The sequence below is a fragment of the Emydura macquarii genome, unplaced genomic scaffold (genome assembly GCF_026122565.2).
Source record: "Emydura macquarii macquarii isolate MOO-44397 ecotype Brisbane River unplaced genomic scaffold, CSIRO-AGI_Emac_v2 contig_1551, whole genome shotgun sequence".
NCBI classification, from domain to species: domain Eukaryota; kingdom Metazoa; phylum Chordata; order Testudines; family Chelidae; genus Emydura; species Emydura macquarii.
In genome coordinates, this window is record NW_027131688.1 from 15,654,641 (window position 1) to 15,676,374 (window position 21,734).

Below are 21,734 nucleotides of genomic sequence, written 5' to 3' on the forward strand. Positions count from 1 at the left end.
CATCTTGTTCATCATTATGATCTCTTTAGAGAGTGTGAGTTACCACAGTATTCTTTGCCTTGACATGTACACAGTTCTGTGCAAGGAAGTATGTTCTTATTGCAGACACAGTTGAAAGGTGCCATGACCCGTGCACCTGGTGCAGGCACAAATTAAGATCTTATTGAAGCTCGGATGCCATTAAGCCTTTAAAGAATACAGGAAATAGTTCACCATCCACATTTGTCCGTGCATGTTGCAGGGGTGATCCAGTATCTGGTTTTCCTCTGTGCGAAGACATTCAGATCTTTGTTTGCCAAGATGCTCTTTTAACATGTTCTTCAAAACTGTCCTCACTTGGTGGGAGGTTGGCCAGTGACTTGTCCTTCTTAATGGCTAGATTGAGGCATGAGCAGTCCAGGTCTCTGTGGGTCTCCTTTTCTTTCTTGCTCTGGTTGTACAGCACTGCTACCAACTTTCTTGCTGCAGAAATTGCTGCTTGTCCATCATTCTCTCCCAAATTGGCAAGATCTCTGAAGCAGTAAGCCCCCTTTATTTTGAAAACACTAAACACAGATTTTTTTCCCCAATACCGAATGGGGATGACACAGAGTCACATCCTGTTAATGCGTGTTTATATTATCATCTCATTCACGAATGACATTTTCACCAGCAGGAAGCCCACTATGAAGCTGTGTATTGTCATCTCTAACACTAATACTGACCAATGGATAAGTGACACTAATTAAAAAGCTAGTTTCTAGACTATTTCAAAGGCTAGTACTGCATGCATAGGCAACTACAAACTAAAACCTTCCACCAGGCAGACTAAATGCTACATTGTATGTACAAAAGCTTACAAATGGAGAAGCATTAAGTCATGAATTCACATACATTTATATCTACCCACAGTGCAGTACGAACTTGGGCACCCAATCTAGTGCAGTGGTTCCCAATCTTTTTGGCTTGAGGGCCACAGATATCATTTTTACAACCCTGAACGGCCACCAGTCTCCACCAGCACGCATCCCCCGCTCTCTTCCACTGCAGCCAGACAGAGTTCAGCGAGTGGGCTGCCTCCTCGCTGATCTCCCGTCTCCCTAGTTGCAGCAAGGAAACTGCATGCATCCCGTATCCCTGTGCGCTCCACCTGGGTCCCTAGGCAGTGGCTCCCTTCTGCAGTCAGGGGGACAGGAGATCAGTGCTCCCCTCCCTCTGGCTCCAGCAGGGAGCGCTTAGGGCCCCAGGCAGAGCGCTTTGTTCTCTGCTGGAGCCGGGGGAGGAGAGCGCTGATCTCCTATGCCCTGGGCTGCAGCAAGGAACCTGCACCGGTCTTTTAGCCCCACGGCAACACACTCCACCTGGGTCCTTAGGCAGTGGCTCCCTTCTGCAGCCAGCAGGAGGGAATTTGTGGGTCACTTTGAAAGCCCCTGGGAGCCACGGGTTGGGAACCACTGATCTAGTGCTACTGCTGCACAGCCATCAGTGTGATCTGGTCAGCAAATTTCAGTTGAAAACATAGAAAACTATTATCATCCCTTGTGAGATACTTTGACAGCTAAGAATATATGATGTGAAAACATATCCTGTTAATATATTGCAAAATGTTGATATTTGCCATTTTTGCCACATGCTAAACAGCTTCATCATTTCTAAAAGAAACCCCAAACAGCACGTGCCCTCCAAACCAACAAAATTCGTTTAATATGTTGTAATTTGGTAGCTTTGACCAATAAACACCACACTAAGGTGTGTGAAATTAACTTAAACTGTAGTCATAGTCATGTTGCAGTGTGTTTGAAACGGCAAAAAATGACACACTCTCATTTTGGGTACCATTGTTTCACCTCGCCTATTTGGGTGCCATTGTTTTACCTCGCCTCACCGGCACATTTGATGGCTCCATATCATACCTCATCTAAACATACATAAAATAAGCTTTCAAATGACCGATGATGTGGGTGTGTGTAGGGTTGGTATGTTAAACTCATACATGGCCCTTAATGGAGAATTGCTGCATTCCTGTTGTTGCAGCCTTCACCACTGATGTACCTCAACCCTGCTTGTCTCAGAGTAATTCAGCCATCATGACCCATTCAGTCCTTGGCCACTCTGAGACTTAGAAGAATGCCAGATGTGATGGTGGTTTCTGTGGTATGTTTGCCTGTTTGCTAGACTGATGCCACCAGCCTATCTCACGTAGACTAGCAAACAGTATTTTACACCTGAGAAACCCTATATCCATTAATAATCTCCTGAGCCATCTGTCTTTCAGCTGTTTGATTTAACCGTTAATTGCAGGTGGGGGTTAATTGCAGGTGGGTGGGGAAAATCTGTGTAGACTCTCATGTACAGTATTTATCTCCATTTTGTTGGGTTATACTGGGTACCATATGTGAGCATTTTGTTCTTGACCAAAATCTCAGGCTTTACACTGAAAACAGTGGTTGGACATTCTCTTTCCCATACTGAAAACAGGTATTTTCTATTTCTTCACCCTTCCCGCAGCCCCCTCCACCTTTTCTTCTCTTCTGCCCCACCTGGGAAATACCCTTGCTGAGCTGGCCTGCAAGGCTGCTCCCCAAACAATTCCTTTCTTCAGACCCATTGCTGCTGTAGCTTCTCTACAAGAAATTTGTCGGCTGTGGGGGATATAGCTTGATAAAAATCAACCAGACAAGTGCCACTCGTCACCTTGGCCATTTTCCTTGTTTCCATGCCCTCCCCCCTCGTCTGTTTCTTTATACAGCAGGCTCTTCCAGGCAGGGACACTGTCTTTGTGCAGGTTTTGGGTGCTCCAGTAATACAAGTAATAATAATTGGTTGTTACCACTTCATGTGGGAACCAGAGTTGGCCATTGGTAAGCCAGTTAGGCAGCAGCATTGCTGGAGTCTGACCAGCTCTTGCTTCAGGGAATCTTTCTTTGATCAGTTAGGCTGGAATATGCATCCTATTTTCTGAACCTTGGCAGCACTGTAATCACCCGATACCAAGAGTTACACGCTTGTGTCCCACGTCACTTTCTCTTTCATGCTGTGCTTTGCTTTGATTATTTACAGCACGATGGTGTTGGAAAACAATGTTGGTGGAGATTTTCAAAGACACAAATGGCATGAGGTGCCTAACTCCCATTAACTTGGGGCACCTGGCTGCCATTTATCAAATGAAAATCCATAAAGATACACCCATATATATGTATACACATCTAATTAGGCTTCGTGTATATCAAATAGGCCCAACTTGCCTGATGGCCTTAATCAGGTAACTGAGTGTTTCATATATGAAATGGGCTCAATTCAGAATTGATATACTTTTACTTGGCTAGTGGTGAATCTCTCCCAGAATGGACAATCTCCAGAAGCTCCCAGGAGCAGTGCAGTCAGGAGCTTGAACCATTGCTCCAACACTCAAGGACACGCAGATATACTAGTGTGTCTTGCATACAGGTAGCCAGGCAAGGGAGATGCTGCTTAAATATGTGCAGCAACAGAGTTTGCCACGTTTAGAGAGGCATCATCAGTGCGGTGAAGGCCAGAGGTTTAATTGTGTGTATGTAATCTGAGCTCCTACTTTGAATTGATGTAGAAGCCGAGTATCGGAGTTTAGATCTTGATGGTGGGGTTTCCTCCCTGCATGCAGTGATTCTGGTGGAAATTTGACATGAGTACATATCAGTATTGTACACTGCCAGACATGGAGGTCAAGAGTGACTCCTCTGTCTCCTCACCACTTCAGGATCCTTCCCCTAAATCAGGAGAAGCAAATATCTGGTGACTACTTAAGTGTGGAAACGTTGGTTTCACTGCTCCCGGAGCAGTGGTTCACATCAGATGTAGCCTCTGATAATTGGTGTGTCCAAAAATTTCTTACATCCAGTAGCTCAACATAGTGCGTTGTGCGCTGTTGAAAGTCTGCTGTCTTCTCATCAGTGATCAATAAGGCAGGACGTTCCTGGCAGTGCTGTTGGGTATCAAGCTATGTCTGTATTTGCAGGTCATGTTAATACATTTTAGATTTAACTTTTTCAGGAAAGAGATGGCAGTTTTCTCTGCTTTGGAATGCACCATATTAAAGGCTTTCAAAAGCCATAAATGGCTGCTATTTAGAAAATTAGCCAAACTCTTTACCTATCTTTCACTTTAAAGGATATTTCCCATTAGCTCTGTCTGGCTGTATTCTTGTGCTATAAGAAGACTTTAGAGTCAAGCTGTCCCTGTAATATAACTTCAGCTGAACAAAGGAACAGTAATTCAAATTCAGATACATATTTCTATCTGCCTGTAACTCTGCTTTCCATTGTGACTTGTATTTGTCCTTTTACCCTCTAGGTTGGGGATCGGGATGATTCAAATATCTACATTAGTATGAAGCTGAAGGCTGCTGCGGAGGTAACACCTAGATCATAACTTTTATTTTCGTCATAAATATTATATTCCCTCACACGCCATGTAATAAAAACATGCCTTTAAAGCCCTCAATATGGCTACACCTTTGCAAACCCATAACGTAAACAAGCTGCACTGATATAAACTGGGGCGTCCACTGGGCTGGCTTACTCCGGCAACATCAAAGCAATTAAGTTGGTGCAAATGTTTACAGTGTGGACAAGCTCTTAGTTTCCATGTGCCCACTGTACTATTCTGTCCTCTGTCCTAGCCAACCCCCAGACTCCTGCCTTCCCCTTTATTAAGGCGTACACCTGCAGTTGCTTTACTGCAGCTCATTGCCCTGCAGCCACTGTATGCTACATTACACTCTGCCTTGTGGCTGGCAGGATAAATGGGGCCCTGTTGGCCATGGTGCTGGCTGACGTCATGTTGCTGTTTGCTAGCATTCCAGAGCTGTGTCATTTTTGTCAGTCCTCCTATGGCAGCTGCTATCAAGCTGAATTGCCACCCCATTACCAGAGATTGTTTCTTTGTTTTGTAACCTATGTTATAGTATGGGTAATAAAGACAATGACAGAAAAGTTAAGTAGGCAGAGTAGTAATCTTGATCTTCTCTTTGATTTACGTACTTCCGAGTAACAGGATTTTATCTCCTGTCCCTCAGCCAGACCTAGAAAGCATGATGGATTTTATTACAATTCTGGGCTGGAATGAGAGAATTGGCACACCACTTTTCAAAGCCAGATAACTTCTGAGTACTGTCTTTTGCAGATTGGGATCAATGCCAATCACATTAAGCTGCCGAACACAGCAACAGAAGCTGAGGTAAGTGGCTTGGTCAGTCATTTTAAGGAGCCCTTTAATTTTGGTTTGGAATTAAAAGGATCAAATTTGTTGTTCCTTTGACCTACATTTATATAAAGAAACACTTGCCTTTAAGGGGTGACTCATACAAAAAGAATAGATTCCCAAACGCTGAAAATGTTTAAAATAATTTAATCTTGATATTTCTGAAAATACACATCCACAAATAATTTATATTTTTATATGGGAGAACTAAACATTGTGTGTTGTTGTGTATTATTAACTTTGTGTATTATAACATTGTGTATGTGTATTATTCTAAATCTATACTGCCAGAAAATGCAATACTCAAGTACTTGCACCGGACTTGTTTAAATTTATCATTCTTAGTGTTTTTATCCTGTCCCCACTTTAAATGTGTAGGTGCTCAGGTGCATCACTGCTTTGAATGAAGACCCTGCTGTTCATGGATTTATAGTACAATTGCCGCTAGATACCGATAAACCCATCAGTACAGAGAAAGTGACCAATGCTGTTGCACCTGAAAAGGATGTAGATGGGTAAGCTGATTTCACAGGTGGAGGGTAATTTGTTTTTGCAGACAACTTGTTCTCTTTCTTTTAAACCTGTCCAATGAAAGTAGTTATTCTAAATGTAACAAATAGCTTTGAAATATATAAATATGGCTGTTATGGAAACTGATCATTTCCCACTTAGAGTAACTTTAAGATCCTCATCCTGGCACATGCATGCCATTTTCCCCTCACTTCATATAATTTAGGTTAACTAGCATCAATGCTGGGAAACTCTCCAGAGGTGACCTTGGAGACTGCTTCATCCCCTGTACACCCAAAGGATGCATGGAGCTTATCAGGCAGACAGGTAAGTAATTAAGTGTATTTGGGGGACTGATGATTCTCCTTAGTCCTCCTCATGAGTACATTGTGTGTCAGTCCTTTAATGAGATGAAAAATTATGCTTAGTCTACAAAGCCTTTTCTCAAAGCGCTCCTGTTCCTTGGGATGCCACCCTCTGTCGTCCCCCCAATAAGAAAGAAGGCTTCCTCAAGCTCCCTGCTCCCCACTTCTTGACCTTCAAAGCCCCATCATGTGGACAGCTTTGTTTTCTAGCCAAGTATGACCAATTGTGGCTTTCCTAAGAGCCACAGCTGGACCTACGCTGACTAATGGCTCTGTAATTGGAATTAATTGGCTGCTGGAATGCGCCCAGGTTGTTTGGACTGCTAACCTAAAACTGAATCTTATGTTTCAGGCATCCAAATTGCAGGTAAAAAAGCAGTGGTGATTGGACGCAGTAAGATAGTCGGTGCTCCCATGCGTGACTTGCTGCTCTGGAGCCATGCGACTGTAACGACTTGTCACACAAAGACTGCAGCGCTGGCTGAGGAGGTAAGGACGGGGTATTCGTTTGGGCTTTGTATGATATGCACACACGCCTGTCTCTTTCCTATATGAGTTTTCAAACAAAACAAAAAGAAGCCTCTACTGTACTTCAGAAGCCTCTAGTAAGATAAACTAGTAACATAAACTCCCAAGGAAGCGTCTCTTGGACCTCTTTAAAATTGCTTATGAAACTGGTCCAATTTTCCTGCTCAACACCAAGAGTAAATCAAAGCAATGGGGTGTTGGCTGTATTGCCACCTATTTGGAGTTTTCCAGAAAATTGACATACTTCAGTGATCATGCAAATATTAAGGCTCAAAGAGTGGGTGTGCAGGGATGTAACAGCAGAGACACCGAGTCAGAAAAGCTGCGGTGCTCCATGATACTGTAGAACAGAACTCATGTATTCCTGTGGTGTTCGAAGTGGGGAGAACAACACTGACCCAAACTCACCAGGTGGTTGTTAGGCTTGTTAATGGTTTAAGTGCAAGTATTAATAAGATCTCAGAAATAAATCTTCACCCCGTCTAGTTTTTCATAGGAAGTAGTTATCATTTTGATTTTTCTTTATATTAAAAAGGAGAAGTAAGTATTGAAATGAGCCGCATAGTAGATTTCTGTTTGTATCTTTAACTAGAGAGCTTTGACCAGGTCTGCCAGACTTATCAACATGTCTAAGCGAGTTGTGGTACTAAATTACGGTGATACAATTACCTGAATGGTGATTTGTGTCATGCCCTCATGCATGTTAAAAGAATAAATCCATAGTTAATAATGATTTGCCCCACAGGGCTGTGTTGCTAAAACTGCCACTTGGTTTAGAGACCTGTGTGGACTGATGGCTTTCTGAGATGTGCTGGCTGTGTCTCCAGCCAGCCTACTCTGAAAAGAGAAGCTCTGCTGTAGGGAACTGTAGGGGTTGACTTGCAGAGAAGAAAACTAGTGTGCAGTAGAGTGGTAAGCATAGGCTGGTGCATAGCGTGCTGGCCCTGGGAGTCAGGACACATGGAGTCTACTCCTGCCTCTGCCACTGACCTGCTGTGTGACCTTGAGCATGTCACTTTGCATCTCTGTTCTGCCCCCTTTGTCTGTTTAGATTTTAAGTTCTTCAGGGCAGGGACTGTCTCTCATTATCTGTGTGTACAGTGCTCAGCCCAGTAGAGTCCCCCTCCTGGTTGGAGCTTCTATGTACTATTGTGATACCAACAATAATAATAGATTAAATTCTGGCTGGCATTAACCTAGCGTAATGGTTATAAATAGAGTCAGCATGAGGTGGAAAGGTGACCTCCGGGTGCTCCTGACTGAACCCCATACCTCTGTATTCACAGTCACAAGGTCTTCAAAGTGGCCCTAGAAATATTCCATTCCCCCTCACTCCTGGGCTTCACTGAAGATTTTCATAATGCATTGGGGATGCTGTTGCTTTTTTATCTTGTTCTGAAAATGCAAATGACTAAAAGGAAACTGAAAATGACGCAGAGTCTTTCTGATAGGTTAGTAAAGCTGACATCCTGGTGGTTGCGGCTGGTAAACCTGAAATGGTAAAAGGGGAATGGATTAAACCCGGTGCCATAGTTATAGACTGTGGAATCAACTATATACCAGGTAAGCGTGTGAATGTGTATGTGTATGAAGGTGTGGGCGGGGGATGTTATGCCATTGCTACGTCTTGCTGGAGACCTCTGTTTCCTTTATGCCCATTCCATTTGGGCTGATCTTATGGAGACAGCTCCCAAAAATGCAAACCTTACCCAGGGAGGTGAGAACAAGATCTGGGGTGAAATCCTGGCCCTAAGGAGGTCAGTGGAAATTTTCCATTGACTTCAGTAGGGCCAGGAATTCAGAGAGGGAGGGAACAGCAAATGAAATACTGTAATGCAAGGTCTAAGAACAGTTTGGTCTGAACCACAGAATAGAACCGAACATCTGCAACAGTCATTGTTTTTTGAGCGTGAAGTGTTGCTGTCATTAGTTTGCACAATTAGATATGATTAAGCTGTTTGGTTCATGCACATGACTAGAGTTCTGAAAGACATGAATGGTAAGTATTCTTGTAATGTAGCTACGGATTTGTGTATATACCATTAATTTAATCTTGAAGGGCTATTGTCTTGAAGCATAATATAATTTGCAAACCACTGGAGGAAGTGGGTCTGGCATAAAATAAACTGGCTGTGGATTTTTCCATAGGGGTCAGTTTAACTACTTTGTGTCACTTGTAAAGAAGGAACAGATGGCCTGGCTCATTCTGGTTTCTTTTCCTCATTTTAAATCCAAGTTACAGGTATTATATGATATGGGAAATTAGTCACAGTCAAGCTGTCATCATGCCTACACCCCCAGGGCTTTTAAGAAGGTAGCTTTATAATTGATCACTCATTTTGTTGCAATTGTAATTATCTAATGGAAGGTAAAGAAATTTCTCGCCTACGGCTCAGCTGTCTTGCTTCTTGCAGATGACATCTGAGTTATTGGAGTAAAAACATTAAGTCTTCTGCCTAATATAAAACTGCCCTCGCTGTTTATTGTTATTTCATATATCTATGCCAGGCCACCCAAACTTTGGCAACTTGTCAGGAACCAAAGAGCCCTGTTTGATTTGCATAAAACAAAGCAGACTGCAGCCTCCCCTGTTAGCATGATACAAATAAAAATACCATTGTGTTCCCAGTGTACCACTGTCTTGCCGTTGTTTAAGGGCTTGAGTAAACTGCGTGTCTGAGAATTTGGCCTTAGTTTCCTTGATGATCACTTCCTCTCACTGCCTTTAGAAAGGCTTGAACCTAGTGCAAAATCAACTGTGGGCGGCAGTGCTATAGGCTGGAGCATTTGGGGAGTTGTGAGGCTTAGCAGATGGGTACCTTAAAACGTAGCCTGTGGAAATATTTGGTGTTAAACACCAGTGTTCAGTCTTGGATGCTACAGAGTTTTGCAAAGCTTCCTCCTGCTTCTCCCCGCCTCATCACAGGCATTAAAAGAACCCCAGGAAAATGCTGTGGAACCCTTGGGAAACCAGGGCCTGGAAGTGTGGGATTGTGATGCTAGAAGGGAAACGGACTGCTTTGTCAGCTTCTCCGAGGAATGCTCTTCCCAGAGTATGCTGCTGCTAGCCCTTCATCTGAGATTAACAGAAGTCCTGTGGTCTGAACACTAGGTAGAAAGTAGCACAAACTGGCCTCCAGTGGATTTAAGTGTTCGCAGCACATCCCAGGTATTCCAGATACCTGCACAAAATGTGAATTGCAGTTCTGGAGCTGAGAGAAAATCCCTTTAGCTTCAGCACTGCGTATTGTATTATAACTGGTCTCCCTAGGTGGAGAGGACTGAGATTCAGCAATTCCTGGCCCAAGGGATGCATTGTTCCATCCCTGCAGAAATTCTTTGTGCTGTGGTGAGGGGACAAGAGAGCAGCACTGGGTGGGCCACAGAATCAGCATAGTCTTTGCCCTCTTTCCAAAAAATCCCACAGGGCACTCTTGTTTACACTGCTTCCTTTCCACAGTTTGGAACCCTCCTTTAAGGGGTGGTTCTAGGTCCAGGGAGCTGGAAGATGTGGTGTATCAGAGATCCCCTGTGTGGGTGTCCTTGAACCTCAGTAGACTATTTAGAGTCCATGAGTTTAGGGATTGGAACTCCCGGTTGTTTCATCAAAGGAGAAGACCAGTCAAAACCCTGCCCTGGCCTGCTAGGAAAAAAATCAAGGAAACACTGAGCTGATGCTTGTAAAATTTGCATGTCCCTATGCAGAGCTAACCCACTGGGGAATCAGGCTGGCCCTGTGAAATTGAACAGCAATAGCATCCAACAGTGAATATCTTTACAACTGACTTGCATAGAGCTTTTCTTCTGGATCTCAAAAGCTTCTCTCTTTCACCAATAGAAGTTGGTCCAATAGAAGATATTACCTCATCCACCTTGTCCTTCCAGATATAGAGTCTGTCACCTTTTATCCTGACGTGAGCATTTCACTTTCAGGTGTGCAGATTTGACTGTGTGCTTTAGGGAGGGGCCTTGTGGTCTCATAACTATAAAATGCTACCTTGTGCGTTTAGTTTCTTTGACCTCTAACTGTGAAGTTTTTTTCTTCTCTGATATTTTAATAGTGAAGAAAATCTGTTGTATGTTTAGGAAAACGCAGCTCTTGGAAACTTTATTGTGTCACTGACTCTGTGTGGGTGGAGGGGGGAGACAAAGTGGGCAATTGCCCAGGGGCCCGGCAGTTTAAAAGACCCCAGGCCTCTTTCTCCTGTGGCCCGCCCACACTCCACCCCAGGCCTCACCCGGCCCTGCCACTCGCTGTTCACTGCATTGCTTCTTTCTTCCCATCCGCTCAGCCTCCCCGCTGTCGCTCGCCGCTTACGGCCCCCCTCTGCTCCCCTGTTTGTTCTCTTCCCCCCCTCCCCATGCCATTGCTCGTCATGTCCCTCCCTGTTCAGCCCCCCTCAGCTGTCGCTAGCCGCCTGAGGGAAAAGGGAATGTGGAAGAGAGGTGAGGGAGAGGGATGGGGCAGCAGGAGGGGCAGAGTGGGGGTGGACTATGGGCGGGACGGCGGGTGGAAGAGGCGGGATGGGACTATTCTGCTCTGGGGCTTGGAATTGCTTTCTGTGGGCCTGAGTGGAGGGGTGAATTAGAGGATGACTGGGGGAGAACAGGCAATAAAAGATCCTCTAACGGATCACTTCTTGGAGCACAGGAAGGAAAATATTTTAAAGCTGGTCAGATAGTCACCATTTCTTCTTCATTTGTGTCATTATGCAGGCGTAATTCCCGGATACAAGAATAAAATGTGCTTCTCTGTGTAACAGACCCAGATTAGGATGCTTAGTTTTGAGTGCATAATTTGTTTGTTTGTTTTGTTCTCCGGGAGGGAGGCTTTGTTGCTGGTATGATTTGTAGTCATCCCTGGCATCCTTGGAAGAAAATGTAATTACATTATTTGCCTTTTGCATTCCTAATGAAGTTGTTCCTCAGGATGGGAGGCTAAATTATTTAGTAGCTCAGGCAGCAAGCTTGCAGATTGCTAATAGTTGCTCTAGAAACATGATTTAAGAGCTGTGACATGATGCAGGCTTTGAACACAAGCAGGAAACTTGTCACTTAACACACAAATGTAGCAAAACTTCAAAACCGCTAGTTGTCAGTAACTGTGGTTGTAGAACTAGTGCTGACTTTAGTTGTTTTTGTTTGGACTTCCCTTTCACTGTTTGTCACCTGTTCTTTTATGTAATTTTTTCCCTCATAATATTTGTTAAAGCTTTTGATTATATTCTGTCCAACATAATGGAGCTGCACAAGGGCTCCCGAGGGTGAAATGTGGCTCTCTGAGTATAATAGTGCTTAATAGAGATTTCTTTCTGGTTTATTAAAAAATTAAACATTTCAGGTTTCTTGCTTTGAGATTAAACTTGGAAACGTAAACTTCTTTCAGACCAGATATTTACATCCTTCTTCATGGAATGTCCTCTGCATTCTAAATCACTGAAATAAACATTCATCACTCTGGCAGAGAAACCAAAAGCCCCTATTTTGGTGTGCTACCCCTAAAATCATCGAGTGCCTCTGCTGAGTGAGTAGGTGAATGAGTTCTGTCCCCAGACATGTGAACCTCCCTGCTGACTTCACTTAATACAGAGTGAATAAAAAAATCCAAAACATATTGGATTCTGGACCATTTATTTATGGGGAAGGGCGAGGGTTGGTGATTAACTTTTGCCAAGTAGAGAAGAGAGACTTATTAGAGAAATAGAAATTTAATCTGTTTAGATGGAGGAGGGGGATTAAGTTGTATTTCAAATTTAATTTGACAGGACACTGATCTAGTGACACTGCAGTATTTCTGGCCAGCCATTTGAACAAAGCAAGAAATTGGAGTTGGGGGGGGGGGGGGTAAAAGGAAAAAAAAAAAAAAAAAAAAAAGGAAAACTCTGTCCTCTCTCTAAGGCGTTGTTCCTCAAACTGTGGGGCGTGCCTCCTTGGGAACGTTCAGGGGGGCATGGCGAGGCCCCAGCCAGTCCCCACAAGAGACAGGGAGAAAGCACCACCCAGCCTTGCTCTGCCCCCAGCTTGACCCTGGCTGCGGCTCAGCTCCTGGCTGTGGTTCCCAGTGGGGCACGGACAGATTCCATTACAGGTAAAGGGGAGCGCGACAGAAAAAGTTTGGGGACCAGTGCTCTAAGGAGTGATGATTTTATTCTATGTAAGACGCTGTATGGATGGTGTGATACTTGCACTTTCACTTGAACCATCATGAGCAACTTGTTTTAAACTGGACTATTAGCATTCAGTTTCAGTTCCAGTGTGGTCATTTACAGCACATTGACAAGATTAAATGTTCTACCCAATTCCATCATGTGTTTTTAGGTCATGTGCCACATTTTTTAGTATGTTATCACTTAAGTGCAGAACAGATCAGTGTCTAGGCTCCCTCTGAAATGCAAGAATGCCAGTTTCACCTACATATGAAGAGCAAAAGGAAATGTAGCTTCTTATTAATGGAAACCATGGTCCTCCACCACCCCTCACTGGTTCCAGTCTGTCCTAAATTGGAAGAATAGCTTTCACTCGCTCTTAACAGCTGTATAGGTGGCTAAGTGAGTTGATGAGTTCAGTTCCACACCCCAAGTGCCCCTTTTGCTCCCACAAAGCCAGGACTGTGAGCACATGGGCCCTCCCCTCCCAGAAGCACCATGTGGTCTGGAGACATCCATGAAATTTCTCGGGGGAAGTGTCCTTTTAGGGAGCCCCAGCACCTTCAAGGAAGGAGAGACTGCCTGTGTGCTACCTGGTTTCTGGGTAAAGAGGGCCCATTGATTCAGCCCTAAAATTACACTATGAGAAACAGAAAAAGAAATCTAGCATTTTTCAGCTTGACCATTTTATCTCTTTGCTTCTCGCCATGTGGCTTCATTTCTATTGCGATGTGCGCAGGCCCGTGTCCCAGGGGGAGTTCGTTCACTACGTGCTACCTTCCTCTTTGTTTCAGTGAAATGCTCTGTGTATAACTGTCTTATCTCCCCCTCCCAGACAGCACAAAGCCCAGTGGGAAAACAATAGTGGGAGATGTGGCTTACAGTGCAGTGAAGGAAAGAGCTTCATACATCACTCCTGTGCCTGGCGGTGTTGGACCTATGACTGTAGCCATGCTAATGCAGGTGTGTGAACAGCAGAGGGAATGTGCCCTGTATTTCTCTACTTGTCCTTTTTATGCATTTGTATGACTAGCCAACCAGCACAGAGTAAATTACAATGGGCATTTCCAGTGGGAGGTGAATGCTAGGAGTTAGGCTTTGTGCCGCTGGTCAGACATCCCACAGAAATGCCCTGTGCTGGGCTGTTGCTACTATACGCCGCTTTGTACACACGCCACTCGTGTGTGTTTGAGGTTTTGTTCTCAGTCTCTTTGCGTGTGACTTCGCTGATCCGCATCATGTTACCTAATGGGGTTTGTCCCAAGAGTTAAGTGATTTCCAGTTTCACCAGCCTGGCGCCTTGCATGCCCTCTTCCTAATGCTCTGCAAAGCAATCTGCAGGAAAGGCCCCCTCCCAAAACCTCCCCCGGAAGAGAGTTCCAATGGCGCAGGGGGACTGCACTTCTGGCTTGTCAGGAGCTGTCGTGTGAGTCCCAGGAACCCTTAGAAAATGTGCTAAACAGGCTTCACGGTCCGGCTCGTAGGGAGTGCTAGTTGTAATTTTAAAACAGGCCATGAGGTGGTGCTAGAAAGAGCAGTAGCACAGCACCTGCCTTCAGAGCTACTCAAGACAATCAGCCACCCTAGGCAAAACGTCAGGGGGCTGCCCCCTGCTATTGCCTAGAACAGAGACTCTCGCCTGCAGGGGAAAAGGGAGTGTCGGACTTTCTAAGGAGGTGAGAGGTGCAGCAAGCCTTCTGATGGTTTGGCGGTTATGGTGGCAGGGGGCAAGTGCCAGGTCTCAATGACTCTCAGGTATGGCCTGGCTGCCCCTCTGCCGTGATGGGGGTGGGCAGCTGGGTCAAATTTGAGTGAGTGACATTGCAACCTGGTGTGTGGGATCACAGCACCGCTCAGGTTTGTCCCTGCCACCCTAGGCAGTTGCCTGGTGTGCCTATGGCTAGAGCGGCCCCTGCCTACCTTTGCAGAGGGTAGTAGGGGGGATGGGGTGTGAATCAAGTCCAGTGTAAGCATTTTAAAAAGCCTTGTTCAGAAATGTAAAATAAATGGCTTTCACCAAAGAGGTTTGCCTTGGTCTGTGTCTGAGATCGAATGGAGGGGGATGGGCAATCCTTTCTGGAGCTGTGTTTGTTAACCAGCATGTGGCGACATTTGTGACTGTAAACTGGGCCTTTTTCATACCCGCTTAGAGCACCGTGGAGAGCGCATGCCATTTTCTAGAGAAGTTCCAACCTGGGAAATGGAACATCCAGTACAATCAGCTCAGCTTAAGGACTCCTGTGCCAAGGTAACGCTTTAAAGAAGCTGCAGCTGGCTGTCTAGTAACGTAGTGTTTCTGTTCTTCATTCTCCCTGGGGCTGGGTATGGGAACTCCCGGGTCAGGTTTGTACACACGGGGCTAACCACTTTTTGAAAGTTCCCAGTGCTTTGCCGAGGAAAGCACTCCTGTCCAGTCCTGCAGGGTGACGTATGTGACCTGGTCTTCTGCCTGTCTGAGCCCCATGGGGGGCTTCACGGCTCCAGACCAGCGCATAGGTCCACCCGCACGCATCACACTGCAGGACAGAGGCCTCTTGGGTGCAACTTACAGTACTGGCCAACATGCAGATGGCAACACAGGTCATAGTTGTTTAAATATGGATAATGGCGTGTGTGTGACGGGGCGCCTGCCCCTCACTGGCCAGGAAAGGGTTAAGAGGGCCCTTGGAGAGGCGACACGAGAGGTAGCCAATAGGAAGGAGCTGCGTGACAGCCAATCAGGGTCCAGGAGGCCAATATATAAGGGGCTGCAGAGAGAGCAGAGCAAGGACAGTGCCTCCCAGGAGCTTGAAGGGGAGGGAGTGTCAGCCCCCTGGACAGAGCAGTGGCTGGCTGCTGGGACTCAGCAGAGCCAAAGGCCCTGGAGCAAGGGCGGAAAAGGTATTGGGACTGCGGGGAGATGGCCCGGGGAAATGGATGGAGGAGTTGTGCGGGAGGCGCAGTGGAAGGCTGCCACACACATAGGATCCCTGGGCCGGGACCCAGAGTAGTGCCTGTCTGGGAGCTGATTCCCCAGACAACCAGCAGGAGGCGCCAGTGTGAGGCGGACCCTGTTACAGTGTGATAATGGCAAGCTGCTTTTAAGGGTAATGACACTGTCACAGAGCAGTACTACTAGCGTTTACGTAGCCATTTACACATTGCAGCCCCAGTTCAGCAAAGCGCTATGTATGGGCATAGGTCATGTTGACGGTCTTCAGTGGGACTTAAGCATGTGCTTAAATATTTTCCTGAATCAGGCCTCAAAGCTCTGTACCAACTCTAATCTTCTCAGCCCTCTTGCAAGCCAGAGACTGCTAGGGCCAGTTAGATGCATAATGGGTGAAGCAGCAAGTAGCAAGACGCCTTCCTGTACCTTGTGAGAGCTGAAGTCTGAGATAGCAAGAGCCCCTTGGGGGATAAGAGTTGCTGGGTTAGAGCTCTTGCTAATAACAAACCTGGAAAATGTGTGAAGTGTCGCAGGAAAGACTAGAAAATTTCCAAGTAGGAGGCATCAGTAGCAAAGCTGCCTTGGGAGATGCCCTTACCCATACTGCAAAGGGTTAAGAGGCCTTCCCCGGGCAGATTGGCTTCTTTAGCTGTAAAACTTGGAGTTTTCAGTTTTTAAATCCTGCGTTGGGTGCTTGTGGAGTTTACGTGTCAGAACCAGGCAGTTTCATGTTTCAGCCAGTTAGCTTCACCCCCTCTTTTCTTTAAGCGACATTGAGGTATCTCGATCTTGCGTGCCCAAGCACATTGGTCAGCTTGCTACAGAAGTCGGCTTGCTCTCCGGAGAGGTGGAGCTCTATGGTCAGACCAAAGCCAAAGTTCTGCTGTCAACTCTCAAACGCCTGAAGGACCAGCCAGATGGCAAATATGTCGTCGTAACAGGGTAGGTTGTTCCTGCCTTGATGGTGATATTGGTGAACGTGGTGTAGAATTTCTGAGGGGGGGGGGGGTGTTTGGAGCCTTGTTGCTTTGCCCTACAGTTTAAAAATGTTGGAGCAATTCATAGGAATTGGATCAGACGCAAAGTCCATCTAGTCCAGTATCCTGTCTGACAGTGGCCGACATTAGAGGCTTCAGAGGAAGGTGTAAGGCTGCCACAGTGAGATAATCTGTCCCCACACTTGGGGCTTGTCTGTGCAGGTGAAGGTAGGGTGTAGAAGGGTGTAAATTTTCATTAGCACTAGTGTGTCATGCACTAAATGACCTGTGTGCACCCTGCAGGTGAATACTGTAAGTTCCCTAGTGCGTGTTAACGCAGTACTGTTTGAAATGAGACTGTGTCAGTTTGCACTAAGGAACTTCTAGTGTTCACCAGCAGGGTGCACACAGGCCAGTTAGTGCGTGACACACTGGTATGAATGAAAATTTACACCTCTCTAGTCTGCACCAGTGTACACAAGCCCTAGGGCCCATCCTGAACTCTGCCTACAAGAGATTGGCTTGAACTCTGAAGCATGAGGTCTTATATCTCTTCCTAACTGCGTGTTAGCGTTAACTCTGATAACGGGATATTCTTTTATCCATGTAAACGTCCAATCCCATTTTGAATCTTGCTAAGTTCTTGGCCTCGAGTATTGTGTCGCACGTGCTGTGTTGTGTATTGCAGCATAACACCTACGCCACTGGGAGAAGGGAAGAGCACCACAACCATAGGCTTGGTTCAAGCCTTAGGAGCACACCTCAATCAGAATGTGTTTGCCTGCGTCCGACAGCCTTCTCAGGGACCAACCTTTGGCATAAAAGGTATGATGTGGCATGTTGTATTGATTGCTGTTCCCGCTGGATCGAAGTGTAGCAGGGAAGGCACATTCCGTCAATGGACGGTCTAGAAATTTCAACTCTTCGAGTGTTTTCTGTTTCCCTACAGATGTGCATATCCTCACCGAGGTCATTTAGGGTTACAAATGCATGTGGGGAGAGAATAAAATGTCTTCCGAAAGAAAGCAAGTTTTGGATACACTCACGTTAACCTTATTACTAAATGCCGTGCTGGATTTCAGTCATGCTTATGCAAAAAGAAAGACGTTTTAAAAATGGTTAAGCAAATGTGCTCAGTGCTAATCGGGCTTTAGTTATCATGGTTTGATTCCTTTCTTCGGTGCCTTTTTATAGGTGGAGCTGCAGGTGGTGGCTATTCTCAGGTGATCCCCATGGAGGAGGTAATTTTAACACAAGACCTTGTTTACTGTGTGATGTTCAACCCTGCTGAGAGCTGCTGTAGCCAGTTAACTTTTTGTGGATCGTCTTGTTTGGAGTGAGATCCAAGTTTGAGAATGGGTATTGACTTTCTTTCAGCAAAGCAACTTTAAGGACAGAGGGAGTTAATCTTTTCTTGTTTTAAGTGGAAGGCTGCCGGGGTCAGTGGATATGGTGTAGGACTGGGAATCAGGAGAACTCGATTGTCCTGCCATTTCTACCATTGACTCACTGACTGGCCATAAGCAAATCATTTCAACTCAATGCTTCCATTTCCCATTTGTAAAGTGGGGGGAATAATGGCCCTTCTTTGTAAAGCACTTTTAGATCTAAGGGGGAAGAGCTTTGAGTAGTACCATCGGTGACTGTTTCCACTATCGGGAACACACTATTCCTGTCTGCTACTTCTATCTAATTATGTCTCAGATTATTAATATACAATGGGAAAGGGAAACTTGGAAAGCAGTATGGCCAAGGTGTAAGGGTGCTGGTGGACTGCACCCTAGACAGGAACATGCAATGTGATATGATAGCAGCAAAGTTGATGTGATCTTTTTTCTCAGCAAGGGGCTGAGGAAGGACTGCATCCATACACACAGCATCACAGGGCAGGGAGTTAGACAGCAATGTCTCTTGTGTTACTGCACCTAGAATATGATATTTGTTTTATGTGCTAGAAATATGGTGATACACTGGAGGGAATTCAAGGAAGATCAGCAAAAATAATCAGTGTGTTATAGGGAGTGATTCGTGTGTCCAGTCCACAAAGGTGTAAATATGAAAGAGCACAAAGATTTAGTTAGCATGGTGCTGATGGGTATATTAGTGAATTCAAGGGAGGAAAAATAATCTCCCAATGTGAAAAGTTCCAGAGGGGTAGCCGTATTAGTCTGTATACAGCAAAAACAATGAGAGTTCTGTAGCACTTTAAAGACTGATGAAGTGGGTTACAGCCCACGAAAGCTTATGCCTGCAGAAATTAAATTTGTTAGTCTTTAAAGTGCTACAGAACTCTCGTTGTTTTTAATCTCCCAGTGGAAGCTGTGGAAGCCCAGTTGTTTTGGACACTTAACTAGACTGGCCAAAACGCTAGCCCATGTACAATAATAAGGAACAATCCTGCTGTGGCTGGAAAACAGAGTAGATAGGGAAGATCTGTCTCTGACTTTTGTGGTATTAAGATCAATTCCAATCTTGTGGGATTTTTTTTTAAAACAAAACATGATTTTTTTTTTTTTAAATTGCAAATCTATGGAGATATTGGTCACAGTACAGGATCTGAGATGTTGGTTGATACCTCTTGCAAGCAATCTCATGATCAGGAAGAGCTTAGCCAGTGGAGAACATTAAAATGAGAGATGCAAAATAAGGCAGTAAGCAATAGCATATTTTTGTGTGCTAGAATAAGATTGGCTCTGGTGATTAGCGCATGGCCATCCAGTCTGACTTACTCTGTTTTTCAGCCTTCTGTCCGTTGTAAGGCTTTAGTAATTGAGGTTTCCGGCGTCTGTGGGATTAAGATCATATGGCATTTGCTGTCATTTCTTCTGACCTTTCTGACACCATCTCCCTTCATTTCACTTCCCCCTATGCATAGTTGCTCTCACTGCATGCTCTTCTCCCCCAGCCTTCATTTTATATGCCATGGCCAGCAGCTGTAAATCCCAGCCTCTGATCCTCTATGCTGCACAAATCAGATGTGCTGTCTGAAATGAAGGTGACAACAAGGCAATGCAACCATATTGGCCCATCGTTTGTGTGAACCTTCTCTTGATGATCCTGGCAGAGCTGGGGGAACTGACTCTTGTATGCGAAACTCATTTTTTACAAACTTCCCGAACCAAGTGTTAAATGACACAAAGTGTGGGGGCAGCATGTGTCTGTTTTAGGCAAATTCTATCTTCTGTTCCACACATTGCACAGAGCAGTTTTCCCCCTGCCACTCCCCCAGTAACATTACTATTAATATTTCTCTTTCCATCTGGCTATAACAAACTAAAAAAAATAAAAGGGTAAAAGAAGCGTGAAATAACTGATGTCAGTTTCTTCCTGTAGTTTAACCTCCACCTGACTGGCGACATCCACGCCATCACTGCAGCCAATAATCTGGTAGCTGCAGCTATTGATGCTCGTATGTTCCACGAGCTAACTCAGTCTAATCAGGTAAGAGAGGATGCAATTGATTCCTTTCCGTGTTGTGTTGAGCACAGTCTATTTTGCCAAGATTTATCAGATACCTTGCAGCTGCTAATTGTATCTCATTCTTCAAGGCTCTTTATAACCGCTTGGTGCCTCTGATCAATGGCGTTAGGAAGTTCTCTGATATTCAGATCCGAAGGCTGCAGGTGAGTCGATCAAGCTCGTTAGGTTTCTAGTGCTGTTCTGTATGTGTCTTCTTACCCTGTGAGAAGATGGACTTACAAAAACCTTACATTGGTCAGTTTGTTGGTATTTATTTATTTACTCAGCATGCAAAAATGCACTCGCCCACAATCTAGCTAAAGACATGGCACAGCCCCGGCTCTGAAGGGGTGTCAGTCTAACTGTATACACTATTCAATAAATGAGTAAACAACGAGGAAGTTAAGAAGGAAGGAGGGCCCATTGTAAATAACAAACTGTTATTTCAGTGTCCTTGATACAGTATAATATAGACAGTCTCTGCCCCACGGACCTCCTGCGAATACTCAATCACAACTGAAGATGAATGTTTCCCGCTGTGGTATTTATCGTGGCATTTGTTGAAGCGCAGAAAGGACATTTTAAAAACACAGGCTTCAAAACATGAGCAATTGCAAATTGTATTTTAATACAAACAGCAAAGAAGGAGAGACCTGCTTTATTTGCACATTCTTTGTGTCGATCTTTACATTGAAAAAAAATATTCTGTTGAATTGCACTCACCTAGGCACACAGCTGTTCAATGATCATTTAAATGACAAGAATTTAGGATGCAAATTTTCTAATGCTCAGGAAAACCATGGGCCAGTGTATGTTCCTGGTCTCTTTAGCAATTCCGTTTCACAGTAGTGACAAGATCATCTAGGTGGTAGGTTCAGGGGTCGTTATTGAAGTTTTCTACTGGTCAGTCAGTTGGCCTCAGTCATCCTACCCATTAACACAACCTGAGGCACTCAGAATTGCACGACTACTTTTATGTTGTACATTCAGAACAGGTGTCCATTGAGAGGGAAAGAACAACAGTCTGATTATCGGGACTCTAAACTTTTGTGTCATTAACTGGCTGTAATGTCCCAACCATGCGATACTCACGTGTTTGATTGCCAATTTCAGTCTCTCCTGTGCTGGGCTGTGTCACGTCCAGGGCTCAGACCTGTTATATGGAGTGTTACTGACAGGCTCTGCAGGGAGCTGTTGGCTGTGATGTGAAGGGGATGGTAAAGCTGGCAAAAAGAGAGTCCTGCTGGCTCTTGAGAAACCATGGTACCCAGGAAAGGAACCGAGCAGAACTCCTTCCTCTTGCTTCTCTTCTGGAGAAACATAGGACTGTGCTGGCTAAATAAAATGCTTGCTGTTCCTAAATCAGTTCCATCGCTTTACCCATTTCTAAGCTTGTACTTGAATTGGGTGCCTTGAGATAATGCCTCTCTCAGTGAAGCATTTTGGCAAATTACCCATCTTCAATATCTTGCTGGTCTTGAGGCAGGGCTTTCTGGGATATTGACTGTCTTGACTGAATTGTTTAATGCCTCCTTTGTGCACTGTATCTAGTATGCTGAAGAAGCAGTGTTTTAATACTTACAGCCGTGTGCAATGACCCCTG

The 21,734-nt window shown here is 45.0% G+C and overlaps 1 protein-coding gene across 1 annotated transcript in view; it reads left to right on the forward strand.

The window, feature by feature from the left end:
• Positions 1 to 21,734, forward strand: part of MTHFD1 (methylenetetrahydrofolate dehydrogenase, cyclohydrolase and formyltetrahydrofolate synthetase 1) — a 68,562-nt gene that overhangs the window by 11,888 nt on the left and 34,940 nt on the right. Inside the window, exons 3-15 of the mRNA XM_067554925.1 lie at positions 4,309 to 4,368; positions 5,140 to 5,193; positions 5,596 to 5,732; positions 5,954 to 6,054; positions 6,445 to 6,581; positions 8,072 to 8,183; positions 13,602 to 13,729; positions 14,917 to 15,014; positions 16,464 to 16,637; positions 17,361 to 17,497; positions 17,867 to 17,913; positions 20,006 to 20,113; positions 20,221 to 20,295. Of these exons, the coding sequence (XP_067411026.1) occupies positions 4,309 to 4,368; positions 5,140 to 5,193; positions 5,596 to 5,732; positions 5,954 to 6,054; positions 6,445 to 6,581; positions 8,072 to 8,183; positions 13,602 to 13,729; positions 14,917 to 15,014; positions 16,464 to 16,637; positions 17,361 to 17,497; positions 17,867 to 17,913; positions 20,006 to 20,113; positions 20,221 to 20,295 (1,368 nt within the window). The remainder of the gene's footprint in view (positions 1 to 4,308; positions 4,369 to 5,139; positions 5,194 to 5,595; positions 5,733 to 5,953; positions 6,055 to 6,444; positions 6,582 to 8,071; positions 8,184 to 13,601; positions 13,730 to 14,916; positions 15,015 to 16,463; positions 16,638 to 17,360; positions 17,498 to 17,866; positions 17,914 to 20,005; positions 20,114 to 20,220; positions 20,296 to 21,734) is intronic.